Below are 20,129 nucleotides of genomic sequence, written 5' to 3'. Positions count from 1 at the left end.
AATTACCCAATTCTTGAACCGTTTGCTTACATAAACAAAAATTAAAATGTTATAATTTTTTAACAATTGAATTATTTGAATAATTACGCATATATTAGACGTCCAAACATTTTAATGTTAACTCAATTTCAGTTAAGTGTAGCATTTAATCTGAAAATGTCTAATAAATGGTAATGACCACGCAGCAGATGGTTAAAAAGTGGCGAGTCATGCTCTTCCAGCAACTCCCAACTTCCAACAGGTTGTTGCAGAGTCTCTGGTTCCACAGTTGTTTTCAAACCGTATGATTAAGATAAACGAAGTGACTATTTCACTGTATGTAGATCACGCAGCTTGTTGCTAAAGACAGACGGTTAGGTTAGGAGAATGGGTGTGCAAAAGTTGATTTTAGCTATTTAAGGCTTCATTGGAGTTAAATTTAAATTAAAAGGTAGATTTAGGTTACTATGTTACTATGTTATTTCGTTGAAATAGTGGCAGCCTAAGACAATTGGGGCTCCTATACTTCTGTACTCCAACAACGCCCTTCCTTAGTGCTATGGCCACCAGAAACCGGGCTATTGGCCAGGATGGGGTTTCTTTTCCCATCCTCTGATGTACAGCACTGAAGCAATTTTCATTCATCAGTTGCTTGAACACACCACCTGCTCGTCTGCTTAATTTTCGCTTTTTCAACTTATTTTTTATGGATATAACTAATTATTATAGGTGTAGTGGCCATGCTAGTTGTTACCAGCAAATATCAATGTTATTTCTCTTGAGCACGTTTTAAGCCTTTTCGGCTTTGTCACTTTTTCCTGTTCATTGGCGCATGTTAGTAACAACTGGCTTGATTTTTTGTCCCACCGCGCTTCTGGCAAAAAATAAAATGATTGATTGATTGATGATGATTGAATGTCAGGATCGAATATTGAGGAATTATTATGTCACAAGCTTTAAATTTTAAACAGGACAAATTTTAAGCACGGCTTATTGATAAAAGCTGATCAGTTGGAAGAGAGGAGTGTAGCATACACCTTTATCTATCTTGTCGGATGCTGGGCAGATTAATCAACTTTTATTTTTTCTGTGTTTGAGTTGCTATTCAAAAACCAATATTGAATTTACAAGGCGTCAGCGATTGCTAACGAGACAAAGTGACAAATATTGGCTGGAATTGCTTGAATGTTGTATGTGGTTAACAACTGCAGCTGTTTCATCACCATGCTAAGCTTGGAAAGTCTTTTAAAGGATAATGGAGAAGTACGACAATGCTGTGACATCAGAAAACCCACAGAGGTCGGCCGTTTTTCACTGGATTTTCAGCGCAAATTTCATCATGATCGTCGGCAAATGGTGTGCTATATTCCAGCAAAAGCAAGGAGGAATGGTACATTGTTACAGCTACTAGATTTGAATGATGGTTACAAATCACCAAGGTTTGTAAAACGCGATGAGGGCGTTAAAGAGCGGCTTGATCATATGCTTCAGTGGATGGTCTGTAACAAAAGACGATTTGCTGGGAAATCCCATTTTCATGATGTAAAGAGGCAAAAGGTGGAACAAGATCAAAACATTATTGGAGAACCTCCTGATTTTGTACTGTGGCGTGGTCACCTTACTAAGCTCATGTGCACGCCATTTGAGAATAGGGATGGTTGGAGTATGGCTTGCCAAAAACTCGAAAATACAGTGTATGTAAGTGAGGTGGAGACTAAAGCAGCTGCTCAAAGAAAAGCAAGCAGCACAGAGCGAGAAAAACTAATGACTTATTGGGGTGTGCGATTTGAAGGTTACATGACCGGGAGATTTCCTAAACCACCTGAAACTATATCAGTGCGAACACCAAAAGAAGAAACAATCATCAACACAAACGAAGCTTTTTGTTCTGTCTTTCGAACTCGGGTGAATAAGCGTCATTCTGTTGTTTATGGGGCAGAAGTTGATTGCTGTAAATCAGTCGATGTTTTATCTCCTCCAGATTGTTATGTTGAACTTAAAACTAGTCGTAAGTTTACTTCCAGGAAACAGGAAGAAAATTTCTACAGATACAAGGTATTTAAAAAGTAATTATTGTCATGCGTTATGGTAAATGATTTACGCAGTTTCAATATTGCACATTAGGAATTAATGATGCTTCCATGAAATGTGAATTAAGTAAACGTTTTATGCTGTGATATTTTGCAGTGTCTGAAGTGGTGGGCTCAATCATATTTGGCAGGAATTCCTCAGATAACTTGTGGATTTCGAGATGATGATGGATTTGTGGAAAGCATCAGAGATTTTTCTACTTTGGATCTACCAAACAGAGCCATGACATTGCATAATTCTTGGAATCCATCTGCATGTTTAACTTTCCTCGATAATTTGCTTCAAGCAATTAAGGAAATATTCCAAGCAGTAAATACCAGTAAATGTACTATAATTTTATCTTGGGAACCTGGTGATAAATGTGTCTCATATGAATTAAGTCACTCCCCAAAAGACTGCTTTTTGCATGAGTGGTATATAAAAGACATGACTTAATTAATAACCTTGTTAAACTGATAAAAATTCACCACTTTAATTGCTGTTTTTTGTCTATTTGTATTTGCAATATTTTGAAAAATACATTATCTCGTTTACCACTTGTATATATTTAATTAACAAAAGGCCCAGAAAATATTGCGGTTTTCTAAGTGACAGATGACAGTAACAACATTGAGCCAAATTCTGGATCTACTATACGTATAAACTAGATCACAACAAAACCAGATTGAAATCTACTTTTGCAAACCAAATGACAATGTGTATAAAACAAAGACTTAGTATTGAACGGAAGGTCACAGTCTACAGCTACTGCATTATTCATAGTTGTGCATCTTTGACAAGTTTTGCTCATTACAAAATTCCTTGCAACTGCTGAAGTGAAACAAGCAAGAGCATACATATTAAAACTAAGCACATGTAAACAAAAGAGCCTTGACAGTCACACTTGTCGTCTTTAAAATGGTGAACCTGAGCCACCGTGCGGTCCCGATCGAATAGGGGTTGATGTCAGGGATACGTCACCCCCAAAAACGTTGTTATATGATGTTTTTAGGAAATTAACGTAATTTCGCATGGAACGGTTAGTCGATTCCGCTTGCTCTAAGCGGTCCCTTGCATCTTGTAACTTGCTTTGGTTTCTCCTCTCACTCTGTAAAAACCAAAGTGTTTAGTAAGATTAAATGAAAACTATTGAGTATACAAAATATGCAATCGGTTATTTATTATTTATACAGTTATTGCTAGCTCTGAATAATATTATTAAAAGATACAATATCTTGGAAATTTTCTAGCACTGTGTAGATATAAAAAGAAATTGCTCAATTAATGTCAGATCGCCAAACTTACATCTTCCTTTGCCCTTTTAAGGGATGCAATGTCCGTTTTCAAACGAGTGATTTGAGTTTCCAAATCAACTATCCTGGCCTGGGACATATGTTCCTAGATTGAAAGCAAGGGCATAAATTTTATGGTTACACAGCATAACATTTCATACCTATGCTTTTATTTATCTTTTCCATACAGCTGTCTTTAAAAAACTCACTCGTGCAGCAGCCTTCCCAATCTCAGATTCAACGGCTTTTCCTGAGTCACGGACTGCTGCCTCCAGCTGTCGTCTGAGGCTATCTCGTTCATGAGTGAGCTCCTCGAGTTTAAGCTAAAAAGATAAAGTAACTATATCAGGCACTAGTATTAAACAACAAAAATAAATGAATCGGCTCAAAGCTTGTAAGTTATTATGATCATATTATGGTTATTATGATCATACAAAGCACAAGGTGGTGACATAGACATTTCTTCAAAATGAAAAATTGAGCGCATATGAGCTAATGTTGGGTAGCAACCTGGAGCTGTTGTATCTTCTCATCTTTATTCACAGTATCGAGAACAGTTTCTTTGACCCGTACGTCTCGATCGTCTAGTTTCACATGTAGGATTTGCAGTCTTGCTTCAAGAGCACGATTCTCATCAGTGAGTGCAGAGATACGCTGACGAAGAGTGGTGACCTCATCGTTATGGTCGTCTCCCTGTATTAAAAGATAAATTAATTTTGGTAGTTCAACATAGAGCTATCACATCATCTATACTCTATTCCAGCACGAGGTAGTTCCAGGCATGCTAAATTTATTTGCAAACTTTCAATATGCTCCATGCGATATTTTTTGAGTAAAGGCTGTTTTTGGCGATTTCCCTTAAGAAACTAACTAAGCGATTGGCTTTTTTTCTGACCTATACACCTCCTATAGTCAAGCTGTTTAAATGACTGCTGTCTTTCTGGTTTTGGTTATCGTACCTTGTTCGTTAATTCAGCGATGATCCTGGTCTGCTCCACTGATCTTTGTTCGTACACATGAAGTTTATCCTGCGCATCGCGGAGCTTCATCTCTGTTTCCTGCACAAGAAGAAAACAAATTCGTCCAACCTCCAATTAATATTTAACAAATCCTTTTATTGTATGTTCCATGCGAGTTACACACCTTCAAAAGCTCTGGAAGAGGTTGAAGATCTCTCATCCGCTCCAGCATCTGTTCCCTCACTCTTTCTATCTCACCATTTCCTTCATCACGCAAACGACGAGAACTTCTCTCCACTCGTTCAGCAGTCAGTAGTGCCTGCAAAACATTTAAGTGTTTGTGACAAGAGATTGTGATGAGACGCAACAGATCCTGTTATGATTTCAAACTATATATATTTATTAAAGAATGATACTGTGTTTTTAAATCTTCGTTAACTTCAGTGAATCAAATGAGAAAGAAAGTTTCATTACAAATACCTCTTCAGCTTCATTTTTAGCTTTGCGAAGTTGATTTTTCAGATCCTCTGCTGTGCCCTCGTGTTGCCTGATGTCTTTTCGAAGTGCAGACACTTCGAGTCCTGCCTTTCTTGCACGTTCCTCGGCTATTATGGTGTCATTCTTGTAACGTTCCACATCCGAACGACAAACTGCATTGTCAGAAATTAATCTAAACATGACAAACACAAAAATTAAAAATAAATTTTTTATACAATTTCCACAACAAACGTACAATATTGTCCAGAACTTTGCCATTAGATTGTTAATAGTTAAGTGTTTTATGCCCACAAGGTATTGTGCTTTGAGTCGTTACGAGGTTAAACACCCGGTAAATTTTGAATAAGTTTCTAAGAACCTTTCAATCTGCTGTCGAAGTTCATCTTCCGTTTTCCTTCTCAGCAAATCATTTGCCCTGGTTGTTGACTCACTTTCTGATATTCTTCCTGCAAGTGATTGAACATGATCATCCAAGCGTACTTTTTCGTCACTAGTTCTTTGATACCTGAGCATTTGTTAAAATGTTAAAGAAAATGCATGAGCAAAATACGAAAGCAAAACATCACTGAAAATAGAAAAAACTATCACCAAAAGTAGATAGCCAGTACATCTTCAAGGGAATTGAATCTGGCGTTAGCACCTGTCTCGTATATTAAAGTCTCACTGTGGTTTTCAGCATAGCCCTTTTTGAGATTCCAGTTACTACAGCCAGAAAGCAAAACATTCTATGGTTGCAACAATGCCTGTTGCAACACGATTTAAAGTAGAAGCCCACTCAAAGAAGGAACGGAAAGTTACACCTTTTGTTCAGTTGTTCACTATCTATTAATGACATTCTGCCAGTCGCAACACAATCAGTTACAATCAGCGCTAGCCCCATGCTTTTATCAGTGACAAGAACCTTTTGTATGAAATTTTGAACTGCAGTACTTATGTCTGTGTCGGATAAACCGAACCATTTTGTCTAACTTACCACGCTTGCTGGAAATAATGTTATCAATATCTTGAAAAATCATGTCTTGCAAATAACAAAATGTTTACATGTTTCACATAGCTATGAAAACACACGCAAAATTTGAAAAATCTTTAATAAACAATTGACTGTATCATAGACTCGATCATGTGTCTTCACAAAGCCTTGGTCTGGATGTTTCTGTTATTATTGTTATTGAATATGCAATTATGCAGTTTCAAGCGCAGTGAGGAAAGAATTTACGTATTTTGCAATATTTTACAGGAAATGACGAAAAAATCTACCTGGACAATCAAGCATACGACAAAGGATAACAAAATTAATGAAACCAAGGGCATAACCAGCACTGGTCTTTACGAGAAAGTTAAATCTATAGTGTGTGAATATCAACTATCAGATTAAAGCCAAACAAAAATGGCTCCAGCTGTAGATCACCACATGAATGAAATACCATGCTTTACAGTTATCCTGCCCAAGGGCTTTGCATGATTTACTGTTAATACCTTTCTCTCCAGGCATCGGCTTGTGATCGTGCTTCTTCCAATTTCCGCTCTCGATCCTGCAGCCGATTTTCCAACTCCTTCAAAGCATCCTCTGCCTTCTCAGCTCTGTTCCGCTGTGATCTAGTTGCACGTTTGAGTCCCTCTTTTTCACGAGCGAGAGTTTCCCGTTCTGACTTCGCTGCAGCTGTCGTGTCCTCTGCCTCAAGACGTATCGCGTCTGTGTCCCTTTCCATATTCTAGTGAATGTTTGTTAAAAGCAAAATGTAGGGAAGAATAATTGCAAGACCACAACAGGTAGAAAAGAGAAAGACTACAATTACAACCGATAAAATTATTTTTAAAACAAAGGTTTTGAGTTTTAGATATTCTAAGCAATACTGGTAGGGTGTATAAGTAATATAGAAAGTGTGTAACACGCTCAGTCGTTCATAGTTGAAATAATTTCAAGAGCTTTAACTCCAGTCTTACAACTTTTTATCAATATTATTATTATGTTTATTATTTTTATGCTTAACTGAACAACATCTAAGTGCAAAAAACACTTTTTCTTACTTTGAGCTGAACGTGAAGTCGATTGTTTTCCATTTCTTTGGCTCTTAACTCTCTTTGTAAATGTGCTCGTGTGCTTTCGACTGACTTATTTAACTCATTTAACGTGTGTGCGTGATTTTTTTCTTCATTAACCTTCACAATTGACCAAATAACAATTTATAATCATATAATATATGCATCATATACACAGCATGGCAGATGAGTAATGCAAAGAGTATATTTTGAAAATAGATAAATAATAATATGCACTTCAAGCTTGAATACAATATTCATTATATTTGTTCACTAAAGGATTAGATATAACACAAAGTATTAAGATTACCTGGGTAGCTAGCTGTTCTGCATCATTTCGTGTCTGGATCAATTCTGACTTAAGTTTTAATATATCTGAGTCTGAATCAGCCATTTTCTTCATAAGAATATCACGTTGCTCTTCAAGCCTTCTTACATCAGCAAGAGTCTATGATGCAAATAGATACATTAAAAAGAATGTACAAGTTTGGGCATTTTAATCTTAATACATCTTTGCAACCAAAAAACAGATCTTACCTTATGTTCGTTCTGTAGCAATCTTCTTACAGTTCTGTTGGATGTCTCAAATTCATCCAACTTCTGCAGAAGAAGTTCCTTTTGTTTGTTCAAAAGCGCAACGTCAGATGATGAAAGCCTCTTTTCCTGAAAAAAAAAAATAGTTTAAAGGAGGTAAGAGTGTTCCACTTCTGTAGGCAACATAACAACCTATTTATTTTCAAGAAAATTTGACAAATTTTTTGAGTTACCCTTGAAAACCACTCACATATTTGAGGCGCTTGACAATATCTCGCAAGGCAGCCACCTGTTTGCCTGCTTCTGCGCCACTTATTTCAACTTCAATCAACTGACGAAGCACGCCGTCATCAGTTGATGTAAAATTATCAATTTCTTTTCTGAAAAAGCAGAGAAAATTTATAACACTATTTCAAAACTAAATTGGATGCAAACTTTGCCGATGTGTTTTACAAATGACACCCTTGTTTTTCCACTTATGCCAAAATCTGCCCATGTTTTACAATACTTCTTATACAATAAATTATTATCTACGACAAGGCTGCCCAGTTGAGACACAACAACAGCACAAGTGAGAAAAGTATATTCTTTACAGAAATATGATGGGCATTATTCTAACAGTATACTGATATTTTCACTGAAAATCTTTCATGTTAGCTAGTCACTTAGTTTCTCTATTAAATCCACAGCAATAAAGCCTATTTAAGTGTTGCTTACACAAAATTACTTACAAACTAGCAGCCAAGTCCCCTTGGTACTTCTCCATGCTTTTGCGTAGGCGATAATTTTCTTTCTCTGTCTCTTCATATTCTTTGGCAATGCAATTCAATTCTTTCTGCTTGTCTTCAAGCACCTAAAATTAGAGAAAAATGCAATAAAACAGCTTTAATCTTGCTACATATGATATGATATGCTTCATTTGATATTCCATTGCTAATGCTGATTAGTTGACATGTCTGTATAGCATTTCAAGAAATATTGGTACGTATACAATTACAACGAGTGTTTTTTCAACCGCTTTTGTAGTTTCTTTGCACAAATTAATAATTTAAATAATATAGTTAATGATTATTTAATTATAAATTACATAATTACACAATACATAAGCTACAATTGTTGACAATGATTTTGTAATTGATTCTTACTGCTTTTGAAGCTTCCAGCCGCTCCTCCCGATTCCCCAGTTCCTCTTCCATCTTTTTAAACTCCATCTGTGATAGAACATATGAGGATTTTTCTCATCATGTTATAGCATGGGACTGCAATTGTCTCACTCATTGGAAGGGTCGTACATCAACATACTCATGCAAAAAAGCCAAATAAACTATAGATTCTATTGATAGCATGGTAGGGTTCACAAAATTACATAACTACCAGGACATTGTAGCAACTTAACCTGAGTGTGGTTAATTTTACTGGAAACTCGCCAGTCAGCAAGTGACATACTATCTGGCTCTGTCTGGCTTACTGAGGCAAAACGTGACTTTCCTGGTTTGCTGTCCTGGTCATCCACTAAAGGTTCCCTAAAAGTTACCTATATATACAAGCAAAGTATTGGAAAAGAAAATGAAGGTGGCAAAATCAATTGCAAGCTTTAGAAAGCTAACCTGGCTCTTGTTACAGGCTTTTGTATCTTCAACCTCTGAATGATCAGTGAGCTTTTCAAATTCTCTAAATGAACTTTTAAAAAATAACCTATCATTGGACTGACTGAATAATTACCTGAGCTTTTCTAGCAAAATTTCAATATTTTTATTTTAACAAAGCTTTTGTATGAAAGTACTAAGGCTACCTGTCATGAAACAACGTTGGATTATCTTCGTCATTCACTATCCTGGAAGCTAAGTTCTTCATCCAATCAATAGCACCCTCTTCACTTTTATCAACTTCCATACTGCTCTGTTTACTGGAATCATGAGCAAACTTTCTGCTTGTTTTAATAAGTTTTGAGTGTAAGCAGTTTAACTTTTTATCACTCATGTCAATAGCTGTAAGTTCTTCAAAGCAACGTGCATGACGATTAGGTTTTTCAGGAACTTTTTGAATTGGCAAATTTGTCTGATCAAACTTGCCGCACTTGATGCACTTCTCCTGGGTTATCAAATTACTCAAATGTTTTCCCTACACAAAATTAACACATTCACTCATGTCACAACACAATTGTATGAAAACATTTACTGAGCAACTGTGCACAGATACATATAAAAGAACCGAGTAAAAAAATGATGGAAGTTAACGTTAATAGAGAATTCAAAATGCAACCTTACATAAATTAATCCTAAACTAACTGGTTACAATACAATTAAAGACAACTGAATATGTATATATACAGTGAGTGTGGATTGTGGTAGTCCTGTTATCAGAAAGATCTCAAGTTACCAAGATTTGATTTAATGCAGAGTTGGCAAACTGACAAGAAATTATCTATTATTAAGATCATTAAGAAAAGTACTACCTGTTGAAAAACAGGTGCTTGCATTCCAGAAACTGCATTGCTCGCTTAACCGAAACTTGGCTGCATGATAAAGGCACCGTATATGCTGAAATTTTGCGATTTCCATGGTTTTGTTGGACTTGTATGTAACGCTTAAAAAAGTGTGTTAGACCAATCAGAGGCCAACCTGGCCGGTGTTGTTTTTAAGTGCGGGGATTACCCTAGCAAATTGTGGTTAAAAACTTGCAGGTCGCATGTTTAGGTTAGCCTAAATTGTAGGTGAAAATTGATGAAATTTGACTTTTTGGCCCAAAATTGTAGACTTGACTTTAACATTCTATTGCAAGAGTTAGAAGTATGTGATTTTTATTAGGATTTCATAAAATAATAGCCTATGGCATACTGAAGTGACATACAAAATTTCAGGAAGCCCTATGCATGCGGATTTTTCGATTAATTGCATTTTCAGTAATTTCACTTAATAATAGAATAAACAAAGAAATTAGGCCTTTTTACAAGCATATACTGCGCCTAAAGACTTTTAAAAAATCACAAATGAAAAAGCGGTTGCTTAATTGAAGTGGTATCGTTACTGAAGTGGTCGTCAACTAAGGTTCCGCTGTATGTATACCCTACTAGATATTATATCAAAGTTTCTAATTAACTTAATCTTTTGCTCTTTTGGACTGGACGTAACTAACATTATTAACTGATCATATTTGAACCAGCTTGAACATATGCTATGAAGTGTACCAGCGTACCTCATTTTTTAATGTTCCCACTTCTGCCATTAGACCTTCAATCTTTTTCTCATAATCACTAAGGTGAGCACGCAGTCGATTATCTTCATCAGTTGACAAGTCACTTGTTCTCAAAGGCGTTTCATTGAATGGTCCATAAATATTGACGTCAACAGGTGGATTGATCTCAAGTTGACTTCTACCAGACTGCAAAAGACAATGGTATGTTAATAATGATGGTAATGAATATTTTCGTACTTACAGATTTTTATTAAATACGCTTGTTTCACTCAATGCATGTACCTACATATGAAAAAAATCATACAATTTGGCAGTAAGAAATTAATTCAAATGCATACAAAGATGTGTCTTACGTTCCACTTGAAAGCTTTGTCAAGTTTGTCTTTCGTACTAGTCCGACCAGGTGCAGGGATCCATGGCTCATTGACACTCCTTGGCTTTGCTCGTGGTCCTGGTCGCACACTGTGCCTCACATTTCCGCTTAACTTCAACTGCTGTGAATCCTTCATATAATAATTTATGTTGTTTATACCACACTATGCATCAATGCATAACGAAAATTGACAATGCATACCGGTAATGACAATTGTCGAATTCAATACCAAATCACAGAGTTAATTTTTTATTAAAATTAGGCTTTTTAGCATGGTTTATTCTTTTACCACAGAAATCGATTGACCCACTTCTCTTAATGCGCTCTTCTTTGGCTTTTTCACATGGACATGCAGTGGTGTATTGTCTTGAACATGTACATGAATAGGTGATACTGACATATTGCCAATTGCTTGAAACAACACACAAACGTCTACAGTAAAGTCTATTGTCTTGCTAAAATACTACATGCATTAACAGATCTAGCACCTCCCTAAAGTTTAACATATAAGATAGAATTATGACGCTTGCAAAATTTATGTTAAGATGTGGTAACAAGTATAAGGGTTAGTATAAATTGGCAATTACAAAAAAATCGAACTAAGCAAACTGTCATACACAGAAAATCAGCAATCGATCAATACGGAAGAAACTTTCATTGCTTTTGGTGCAGATCTTAAAAATAACCATATTTACTAAACCCAGAATTTTCATTGGCGTATGATTGATGTATTGGGTTCAACCTAATTTACAAAAAAATTCTATGGCAGCAGCATTGAAAAAACTATCTAAACTGACTTTCGTATTCATTCTTCGCATTCTTAACTCGCAACATTTTGTTCCAAAACACTAAACTGTTTGCAATGAATTGATCAAAATAAATTTTTTCAGTTTTAAGGTTGAAACTTCAAAGTTAACTATATATAAATATTATGATTGGAATTTAAAACAAACTCATTCAAGTAAGTTTGGCACACTGAGGCAGCTATAACAACTTAGGACAACATCTCTTTATGGTAAGCAATGTTTTGTACATCAATAACCTCATGCAAAGCTAGGCAGTTGTAAACATCAACAAAGCAAACGTTTCAAACATCAGGCATATCTTGTGATAACCTATACTGAAGTTCAGGAATAACAACACCAAAATCATTAAGTTTAACAGCAACCTCTACGAGGTCATCAATTGGAACTGGAGCATTTTGAATTGAGACGCTTGATATCTGGCGTTGTCCTGAACTTGTGGTATTATTGTTATACTTCAGTTTGACTTCAATACTCAATTTTTGAATGTTGTTGGGTTTGTTATAAAATACTTCCATGACAGTGCCGTCTATGCCATCGCTGATTAATTTTATTCCACTCCATTCTTCAAGATTTTTGATTACATCAGTGTCTTTATCCTGCTCAACCAAGGATTTAATTTCAGATTGTAAACTTTCTTCCATTAAATGAAGAGTATCAAAAACTTGTTTCTCAAGAGTCACAAATCCATTCATTGTAGCCTCAGCATTAAATATTTCATCATTTTTCTCTCGGATCAGTTTCCGTTGCTGTATAATAAGCTTCTCTGCGTCGGACTTATTTCTGCATCCATCTCCAAATGGAGCAAGTCTAGATTTTAACTTCTGAGCGAGTTGTTCACACTTCTCTTTTTTCCTTTCAATTTCAGCTGAGGCTTCTTCCCAAGACACGACTTGAACCTGATCGATTTCATTTACCAACTTTGTGATATTATTGATTACTTCAGTCTCTTCAGCCTGGCTAGCTTTCAATCTGTCTTCTTCAGCAGCAGCTAGGGCGTTGAGTTCCTTGATTTGTGCAGACGTCTCTGCCTCTTGAATCCATTTATCAACTGGCTTAACAAAGTGATCCAAAAACATGGTATAACTCGTCAGGTCAATACAGTTTTGTTTAAGGTCTTTTATTTCGATCATCATATTTATATACGTCGTTTCAGCTTCACTTGACAAAGCTTCGTGATTCCGCAAATCTTCAGTAATCTCCGCTATGGTTGCATAAAGTTTTTTTACCTGTTTTATAGCAGACTTAGCATTGCTTGTGTTATCTACTTCCATTGTGACCGTTACATCAATACTAACTATGTTGAAATACCGTTACTAAGCGAATAAAATTGCACAATGTCTACAAGTTTTACAAGTTTGTTCTGTTATGTGCGATTCGTAGTTCAAACAGAAACGCGAAATTCTGTGTGAAAACCAACGCCTCGATTTAAAATCTCATTGGTTGAAACTTTCAGCTGTTGACTTCCGAAGTATTACGCTTCGTTGATTTACTACGGGAAAACAATACATAGACACATAATAAATGTGACCGTTACTAGTGGGAAAAAAACAAATATTCCGATTCGATATTTGCATTTCGCCTTTAAAATTTTCAATGCATATGGTAACAATGATGGCCCAAGTCAAGTCCTTTAAAATTACATCTTCTATAATTCATATTTCACCCTATTGAGGCTTGTTCATCGTACCTGGGCGCCATGGTAAAAAAGATTGATGGTAAAATTGGAAAGCCCTCAAATAGTAATTTAGTATGGCGCTATGGTCAATGTAAAATGTTGATTAAATGCTAATCCAGTTTGTTTCCAAATACCTTATCCGTAGTCTACAATTTATGCGCTAAATTAACACGGTATGGTACAAGCACAAAATGTAAAATGTTTGCTTACGACGTGCGCAAATATATTCTCCAAACTGAGATGACGTCTCCTTCCTCATAAATAAACAAATGACCATAATTGTTGCAGAAATTGCGAGGCACCATTTATTGATTAAAAATCATGTCAGAAGTTAAATGGCAGTAAAGAAATTTATCAAGCTCCATGGGCTGCAACACTAAAAAAAGTCCGAAGCTGAAGCTCTTTTCTTTGGCGGCATATTCTTGAATTTTGCTATGGATGAAGGGGTCTTCCTGGCTTTTAGTACACCAAAATCTGGCGTTTTCCTGGGGTCAAAAGCCACTGTAAGAGGTGAAGGGCTTAACACAGATGAACGGTCATTCTTTTTGAAAGGCTGAACCTGCAGAAACAAAAATGTTTCATCTTACACACAGTCTGGTTGTTTCAACAACAACTCAACTTAACAACACAGATTAAATCTTTAGGTAAAAAAAACAAAATTGCATAAGCAACTCACTTGTATTTTGGACATCTCAAAAGAAACTTTTTTACCAGAGCTGGATTTAACTGGATTGTGTTCTTCTTTGACTACTTCTTTTACTGCTGCTTTCTTTGGTATTTTATTTGCCTTTGAAACCGCCACTTTAAAAAAAGCTGCTGTTGGAGCAATAGATTGACTGAACGCTGCAAAACCAGTTTTGCTTCCAATTGATTTATCTGTGTTTTGGTCACTATGGTTTTCATTGTCACCATCGCCGCCTAATTTTAGCTTTTTCAAACTTCGTTCAGCATTTGGTTCAGAATCTTGTATTTCGCAATCTGTAACCCCACAGTCACCATTTTCTTCCATAGCAAGTTTCTTCATAAGTTCATCTTTCATGTGTTTTCTTTTCATGTTCTTTTTGTTTTTCTTGCCACTATGGGATAAAGCAAGTTTTGAAGGTCTCTCATGGTTTTTATTTAGGTCGTTTTCTGTGAATGTTTTCTTCGCCAGGTCAATTGCACAAATTTCATCAGTTTTTTTAACGTTTCTGTCTTTTTTTGTGGACTTAGACTTTGGACTAAGTTCAGTGATGGAACTATCAACAACGTCACTTAATTTCACATCCAAAGACATCATTTCTTCCATGCTTAGTGCAGATCGGATGAAAGGTTGTGCATCATTTGATGTTTTGTTGATTGAGTCATTACCCTTCTTCACTTTGTTCTTTTTCTTTTTTGGTTTTACTACAGTGTGCAGTTCAACTACTTCCACAACGTTTTCAACATTCATATTATCTTGACTACCTGGTAACAGGTTTTTTAAGGTTATTAACAGAGTCATTGAAAAACAAAGAGCAAACAAAACTTAATATAACACCCTAATAGCAATAACGTTTGGGAATAACGTTGGCATCACAAAATACTTTTCATTATCTTAAATGTTACATACACTTGCTCTACTTAAAGAAAACTTATAAATTATATAATTTATTAACAAACCATTTGTCTCAACATCAAACTCATGTTCGTCTGGTTCTGTATTTTGTTCTTCATCTCTTTCATTTTTCTTCATCTTTTTCCTAAGTTTTCGGTTCTTCTTCTTTTCCTGAAGTCGATTCCTGCCAGCGAAAGTTATTAGTCAAATAAGAAAAATAGGAAAACTATTAAAAAATGCACCTGCTTTTGAACTACAAACATGAATGTTTAAAACATGGAAAAGTCAAATAGTAAGCAGTGCAGTACTTAAACTCATTCTCCATATCATTTGCCAGCCTCTTAGTGAGATCACTTTCAATTTTTTTGCGACTTGCGCTAGGATCATCTGGAAGGAGATCAGGAAGGTCATCCAAGGGCACTCGACCTCGACCGACTTCACGAAGCTTCTTGATCAGCTTGTAAACCTGACAACACATGTGTCTGTTGAGGACTAACCATCAGACAAAAATAGCAACAATGTAGAATAATAAAAATTGCACAAAGCTGCACCACAAGGACAGTTTTTTCAAATGCAATGATGTTTCTACTAGGGATAGGTAAACTTATCCAACTAATAAACGATTAGTGTCTAAGGCCCTTGGCGGCTTAGAAATTTGTTAGCCATAAGCGAAAAAGAATCTGAGAGGTAAAATTTCATGATTTATTAATCAAAACAAAAGTATAGCTCTTCTTAACATAACATAGGGACTATGGTAGCTAGCTGCCAGTTAACGACATCAACTAGCTCATGACAAAAAAGTTACCTAAATTTTCTTAGCATACTGATGTGTCTATAGCAGATCTTCTTGTTCCTACCTGCTTTCTGTTTTTCCCCATTGCCTCTGGTTTATTTGCAAGATCAAAGAGGATATCAGCAACCGCATCATAGTTGATCCGAAGTCGGTCCTCAGGAGCATCAACATCATCCATGCCTTCCACTTCTTTCATCAAATCGATCGCAGCATCTGACTGATCTATGAGCTCCTATTTGCCAAAACCAAGGTACAAAATCATGTTTCAAACCGCACCAGTAAAAGTTTCACAGCAACAGCAAGTAATTATGTAAATTTTTAAAAAGCATTTTGCATTGCGGCATTTACATAGAACAATATAAAGTATGAATGTTTTTAAACATATTGTCTTCTTTAGGTACTTACATTAAAAATTTTATCCAGTACCCGATTACGCAACTCTTTGATGGGCGTGTTGCATATCAGCATACAATAAGGCATAAGACATTTGTTTACCTTCAAAAAAATAATTAATAATACGAAATCACCACCATATTCTTTATGCATCTTACACATGCACATTAGCACCAAAATGTTCAGCAAATAACCTTTTCTGAAGTCAAATCTTCGTGGCCATATGTTGTCAATTCTTCGAGATATACATCTGCAAAATGGAGCCTAATTCCAACTGGTGGTCCGGTACTTTGGTTTGGTCCCGGATAAGTTGAACATATTGGACCATTCCTTAACACAGAAAGAAACCAATCCAGCAAACCTAATGAAAAAGTGCATGTAAGCATGAGATTAAGGTTAGGTTGGCCATATTGCCATCAATGGTGACAAATTCTGCAACAAAAAGAAAATGCGAGTGTAAAAATTTCTGTTGCAAAATATGACTTCACTCACCCTCTTCCCAATCACTATTTTTGATGCATACTAAAGCTTGTTGAAACATGAATCGAATAAGAAGATAAAATTTATCCATCCTCAGGCGGTCAATTCCTCGCCATTCTCGGTGCATAGTGGCAAGAAATGTTTCAAAGTAAAGCATGCTGGTTTTGACATTGCGTAATCTGAAATGAACGGTAAACATTTAATCAACGTAAAGGAATTCAAAAATATGAGAAAAGCAACCTAATGCTACAAACTTACAATGGTAGAAGTTCAGCCATGCTTATGGCAAGTTCTTCTTGCACGAGTGGCTTATCTGACATCCACATGCAATAAAATAATCCTTTCCATATCTTGATTAGCTCATCCCTAAAAATCAAATAGTTTGATCAATATTGACTAATAACTTACACGCTCTGCAGTGTCTCTCTGCAGTGTTACAGAAATTGTCAAAATAAACTCATAAGAACAGTAGTTTATGTATTACCTTGTAAAACCTCCCCCAGGTTGTACAGATTTAGCCAGCATATACTGCCTTAATTTTTTGAAGGCACGATCCCGTATTTTCTTTTCATTTGCCGCTAATCGTTGAGCAAATTTTGCCTCAATTGATGCAGGAACAGCATCAAGAGCTGGAGTTTTTTGCTCAACTATTGTCATGTTTGTCAGAGGGCCAGAAATAGTGCTATCTTAACATGCCAACAACTAGTACTCCTTAAAAACAGTGCAAGCATTCGGTAAAATAAGGCAATACAAAATAAATTAGAGAAAACCATACAACACTTATTGAGTCATAAGGTACTAATACCATTTGTTTGAGCAAAAAAATGTTAATAACTTTATTTCAATTCATCAATTAAGGATTTTATTCTCCCTATAAGTTAATACTTATGTATCTGTTATATTTTTTAAATGTTCTTCTGCTTCTTGAACAAGCGCATTCATTATAACTGCTTTTTCATCATTTCTATTTTTATCTTCTAACTTGTTTAACAATGTTTCCAGTTGAGGACCACCGTTTAAAAATGATTCAATGCCACTTACAGTATAACCAATTCTATGATCAGTTATTCTATTCTGATGAAAATTATACGTCCGGATTTTGTCAGATCTTTCTCGACTTTTCGTCTGAGCGCAACGAACACTGTTCACACGACTTCTGTTTTCATCAATGTGGCGCTTATAAAGTATCTGTGTCAACTGCTCCATGGCAATGTTCAAATTGTCCAACTGAAAGCGCGTGGCATGACATTTTACTTGTATTCCAGTGGGCACATGTTTAACTAGTGCACAAGACAGGGTTTTATTAACATGCTGACCCCCTCCGCCCGGGGACTTGCCAAAAAACTTCTGTATCTCGTTGGGGTTGACCTTAAAAGATGAAGTATCATGTTTTGGAATTACAGCAACTGAGGCTGTACTTGTATGGATACGACCACGTGACTCGGTTTTGGGAACTCGTTGCACCCGATGTACGCCTGCTTCATGACGAAGAAGCTGATAAGCGAAGCCATCAGGTGAGACGATAGAAACACTAGCTTTTAATAACCCACTTTCGTTTTCACTTTCTTGGTTTAGCTCTATAACTTCCAGGCCATGCCTGTAACAAAACTGCATGTACATTTGGTACAATTCTGACGCGAAAAGCATGGCTTCTTCACCCCCGACACCAGCACCAACTTCTAGTATGGCGCCTTCACATTGTTCCAACTCCTTATCTTCAACAATGCTATCAACTAAGTTATACTTCAAGTCTTTGATATTATTTTCAAGTTGGGACATTTCCAGTTTAAGTTCCGTTTGAAAAGCATCATCTGCATCAGTTTCATTTCCTAAAGCAGACAGTTCATCAAGTTCATTTTCATTTTGCTGTAGTTGCTCAGCAATGAATGCAACTGTTTTTAATTTATTACGAGCGGAGTTGGACTTTCCACCTAGTTCATCATAGAGAAGGGCAGGCCAGTGAAAATTTTTCAGCAGATGATTGTTCTTGTCTTGATAAAAGAGTTGATTGCGAATTTGCAACAAATACCGTGCATACTTGGACAATGACTGGGAATCTATTTGTTGCAAATGCCCAGAAGAATACGTACGGTTATACGTTGTAAAGCAGAAATGAGATGCTAAGCTTCTATGCAATTTCAACAGTTTCTTGTTACTAATACTAGGTTTAAAAACATGTTCTGGACTGGTTGCAATGGAATAATTTTTCCACAGCGTTTTCAGACATCTACTCATCTGTAGAATCAAAGTACCTATTAAAAACTATTAAGAGATAAACCAAGCCTAAAACTGCGTTGTCAATGACAACACATAAACATAAACCTTGCCCACCATATCGAAATAGGTGTACGAATCACTCTCTTATTTTTCTTAGTTAAAAGCTGCAATATTCTCTAAAATTTTTGCAAGATCAAATTACAAATAGTCAGACAGTACAACAGATAAGTTATACCATTAACTCTTTCGTATAAAGCATAGAGCTTTTCAAGTCACACACTCAAAATATCAGTCAGTTTAAATGCCTTGTTGTCTTATTGTACGCCACCTTACTGTATGGGCGCTGTTAATCTTACGCCGTTTCACCAAACTCAGGCTGAATGTGTAGCCATGGCCAGAAAACAGACTGGTACACTTGCAAAAAGGAGCATGAGCTTGTAGCATACTGATTTTACGCACTTTTGATACATAAACAAGTTGTCAGCTTATGTGACTCCATCTTAAATGTTCAATAAATAGTGTAAAGACCTACAAAAAGCATCTGCACAACCACAGACAGGCAGGTCTTATAACACAGCCAAATGTTTGAGCAAAACTTATCTGCCAACCACAACAGGCAAGAGTCTAGATTAGTTAAGAGTCACATTAGGTTAGTTTATCACAAATACCATTATTAACATCTCGCAAAATGGTTAAAACCTCTGCTAAAAAATACATTACAATATTTCTAATTCCTTGCATTCGTCAATATTATATACAGTCGAAATCGGTTAATCGCATAGTCAATTTGCCAAGCTTTTTATGCGATTAACCGATGTATGCGACTAACCGATGTACGCGTTTTTTACCTACATTTTCTCCGCTATTCTCTTTTAAACACCGGCGCACGCATTCTTGCTCCTCCGCCGATTTTTGGAATGACAAAATGCATTATGACGCAACAAGTGAGCTTCCTTCTTTTCGATTTCGACACAAAAAAAACACGAAACAAAAACGGAAGCTTGCGGTTGCGCTTTGCGACGTAACAATCCTTAAATAAAAATTAGTCTTGTTGTTCTATTGTGATGTAACGATCCGTAACAATCCTTAAATGAAACGTAGTTTTGTGGTTCATAATCACTGTAGAGAAGGCCTTTTTTCGTGAAGTTTTACTTAATTGTTCAAATCATTTACGTGCTACTGTCTCTATAGCCTTCAGCCTTGCGGTGAATTTAATCACAGCTGTCTTTAATTCACAACTGCTGTCTTC

At 36.1% G+C, this 20,129-nt stretch overlaps 5 protein-coding genes across 9 annotated transcripts; 1 reads left to right on the top strand and 4 right to left on the bottom strand.

The window, feature by feature from the left end:
- Nucleotides 1-133: 133 nt before the first annotated feature.
- On the top strand, nt 134-2,606 carry LOC143468786 (decapping and exoribonuclease protein-like). The gene is made up of 2 exons (XM_076966182.1): nt 134-2,034; nt 2,167-2,606. The coding sequence occupies exons 1-2, from the start codon at nt 1,165-1,167 to the stop codon at nt 2,503-2,505; spliced, it is 1,209 nt and encodes a 402-aa protein (XP_076822297.1). The 5' UTR covers nt 134-1,164; the 3' UTR covers nt 2,506-2,606.
- On the bottom strand, nt 2,547-11,391 carry LOC143468782 (outer dense fiber protein 2-like). 5 transcript variants are annotated; one of them, XM_076966175.1, is made up of 21 exons: nt 11,230-11,391; nt 10,921-11,070; nt 10,568-10,753; nt 9,165-9,493; nt 8,980-9,052; nt 8,769-8,906; nt 8,518-8,583; nt 8,104-8,225; nt 7,623-7,752; nt 7,376-7,501; nt 7,149-7,286; nt 6,827-6,958; nt 6,275-6,510; nt 5,157-5,303; nt 4,781-4,970; nt 4,485-4,619; nt 4,301-4,399; nt 3,852-4,034; nt 3,551-3,664; nt 3,355-3,447; nt 2,547-3,157 (listed from the first exon to the last, which is right to left on the bottom strand). In XM_076966175.1, exons 1-21 carry the CDS (start codon nt 11,338-11,340, stop codon nt 2,963-2,965), a joined length of 3,093 nt encoding a protein of 1,030 aa, XP_076822290.1. In that variant the 5' UTR covers nt 11,341-11,391; the 3' UTR covers nt 2,547-2,962. The 5 variants fall into 5 exon arrangements, with proteins under 5 accessions (XP_076822290.1, XP_076822291.1, XP_076822292.1 ...); XM_076966176.1 differs by having other exon boundaries at nt 11,251-11,391; XM_076966177.1 differs by lacking the exons at nt 10,568-10,753; nt 10,921-11,070; nt 11,230-11,391 and adding an exon at nt 9,828-10,506.
- A 41-nt stretch (nt 11,392-11,432) lies between these two features.
- LOC143468787 (uncharacterized) lies at nt 11,433-13,197 on the bottom strand. The gene has a single exon (XM_076966183.1). It carries the CDS (start codon nt 13,015-13,017, stop codon nt 12,028-12,030), a length of 990 nt encoding a protein of 329 aa, XP_076822298.1. The 5' UTR covers nt 13,018-13,197; the 3' UTR covers nt 11,433-12,027.
- A 503-nt stretch (nt 13,198-13,700) lies between these two features.
- LOC143468783 (uncharacterized) lies at nt 13,701-17,321 on the bottom strand. Its single transcript, XM_076966180.1, has 10 exons — nt 17,148-17,321; nt 16,922-17,029; nt 16,676-16,842; nt 16,378-16,544; nt 16,196-16,285; nt 15,855-16,022; nt 15,306-15,463; nt 15,063-15,181; nt 14,098-14,867; nt 13,701-13,980 (listed from the first exon to the last, which is right to left on the bottom strand). The coding sequence occupies exons 1-10, from the start codon at nt 17,318-17,320 to the stop codon at nt 13,798-13,800; spliced, it is 2,103 nt and encodes a 700-aa protein (XP_076822295.1). The 5' UTR covers nt 17,321; the 3' UTR covers nt 13,701-13,797.
- Nucleotides 17,322-17,374: 53 nt separating this feature from the next.
- LOC143468785 (peptide chain release factor 1-like, mitochondrial) lies at nt 17,375-19,651 on the bottom strand. The gene has a single exon (XM_076966181.1). The coding sequence runs from the start codon at nt 18,896-18,898 to the stop codon at nt 17,549-17,551; it is 1,350 nt and encodes a 449-aa protein (XP_076822296.1). The 5' UTR covers nt 18,899-19,651; the 3' UTR covers nt 17,375-17,548.
- Nucleotides 19,652-20,129: the final 478 nt, after the last annotated feature.

This window comes from Clavelina lepadiformis, chromosome 8 (genome assembly GCF_947623445.1).
Source record: "Clavelina lepadiformis chromosome 8, kaClaLepa1.1, whole genome shotgun sequence".
In the NCBI taxonomy this organism is placed as follows: Eukaryota; Metazoa; Chordata; class Ascidiacea; order Aplousobranchia; family Clavelinidae; genus Clavelina; species Clavelina lepadiformis.
The sequence above is the reverse complement of the archived record's forward strand: the minus strand, read 5'-3'. Positions and strand labels throughout refer to the sequence as shown.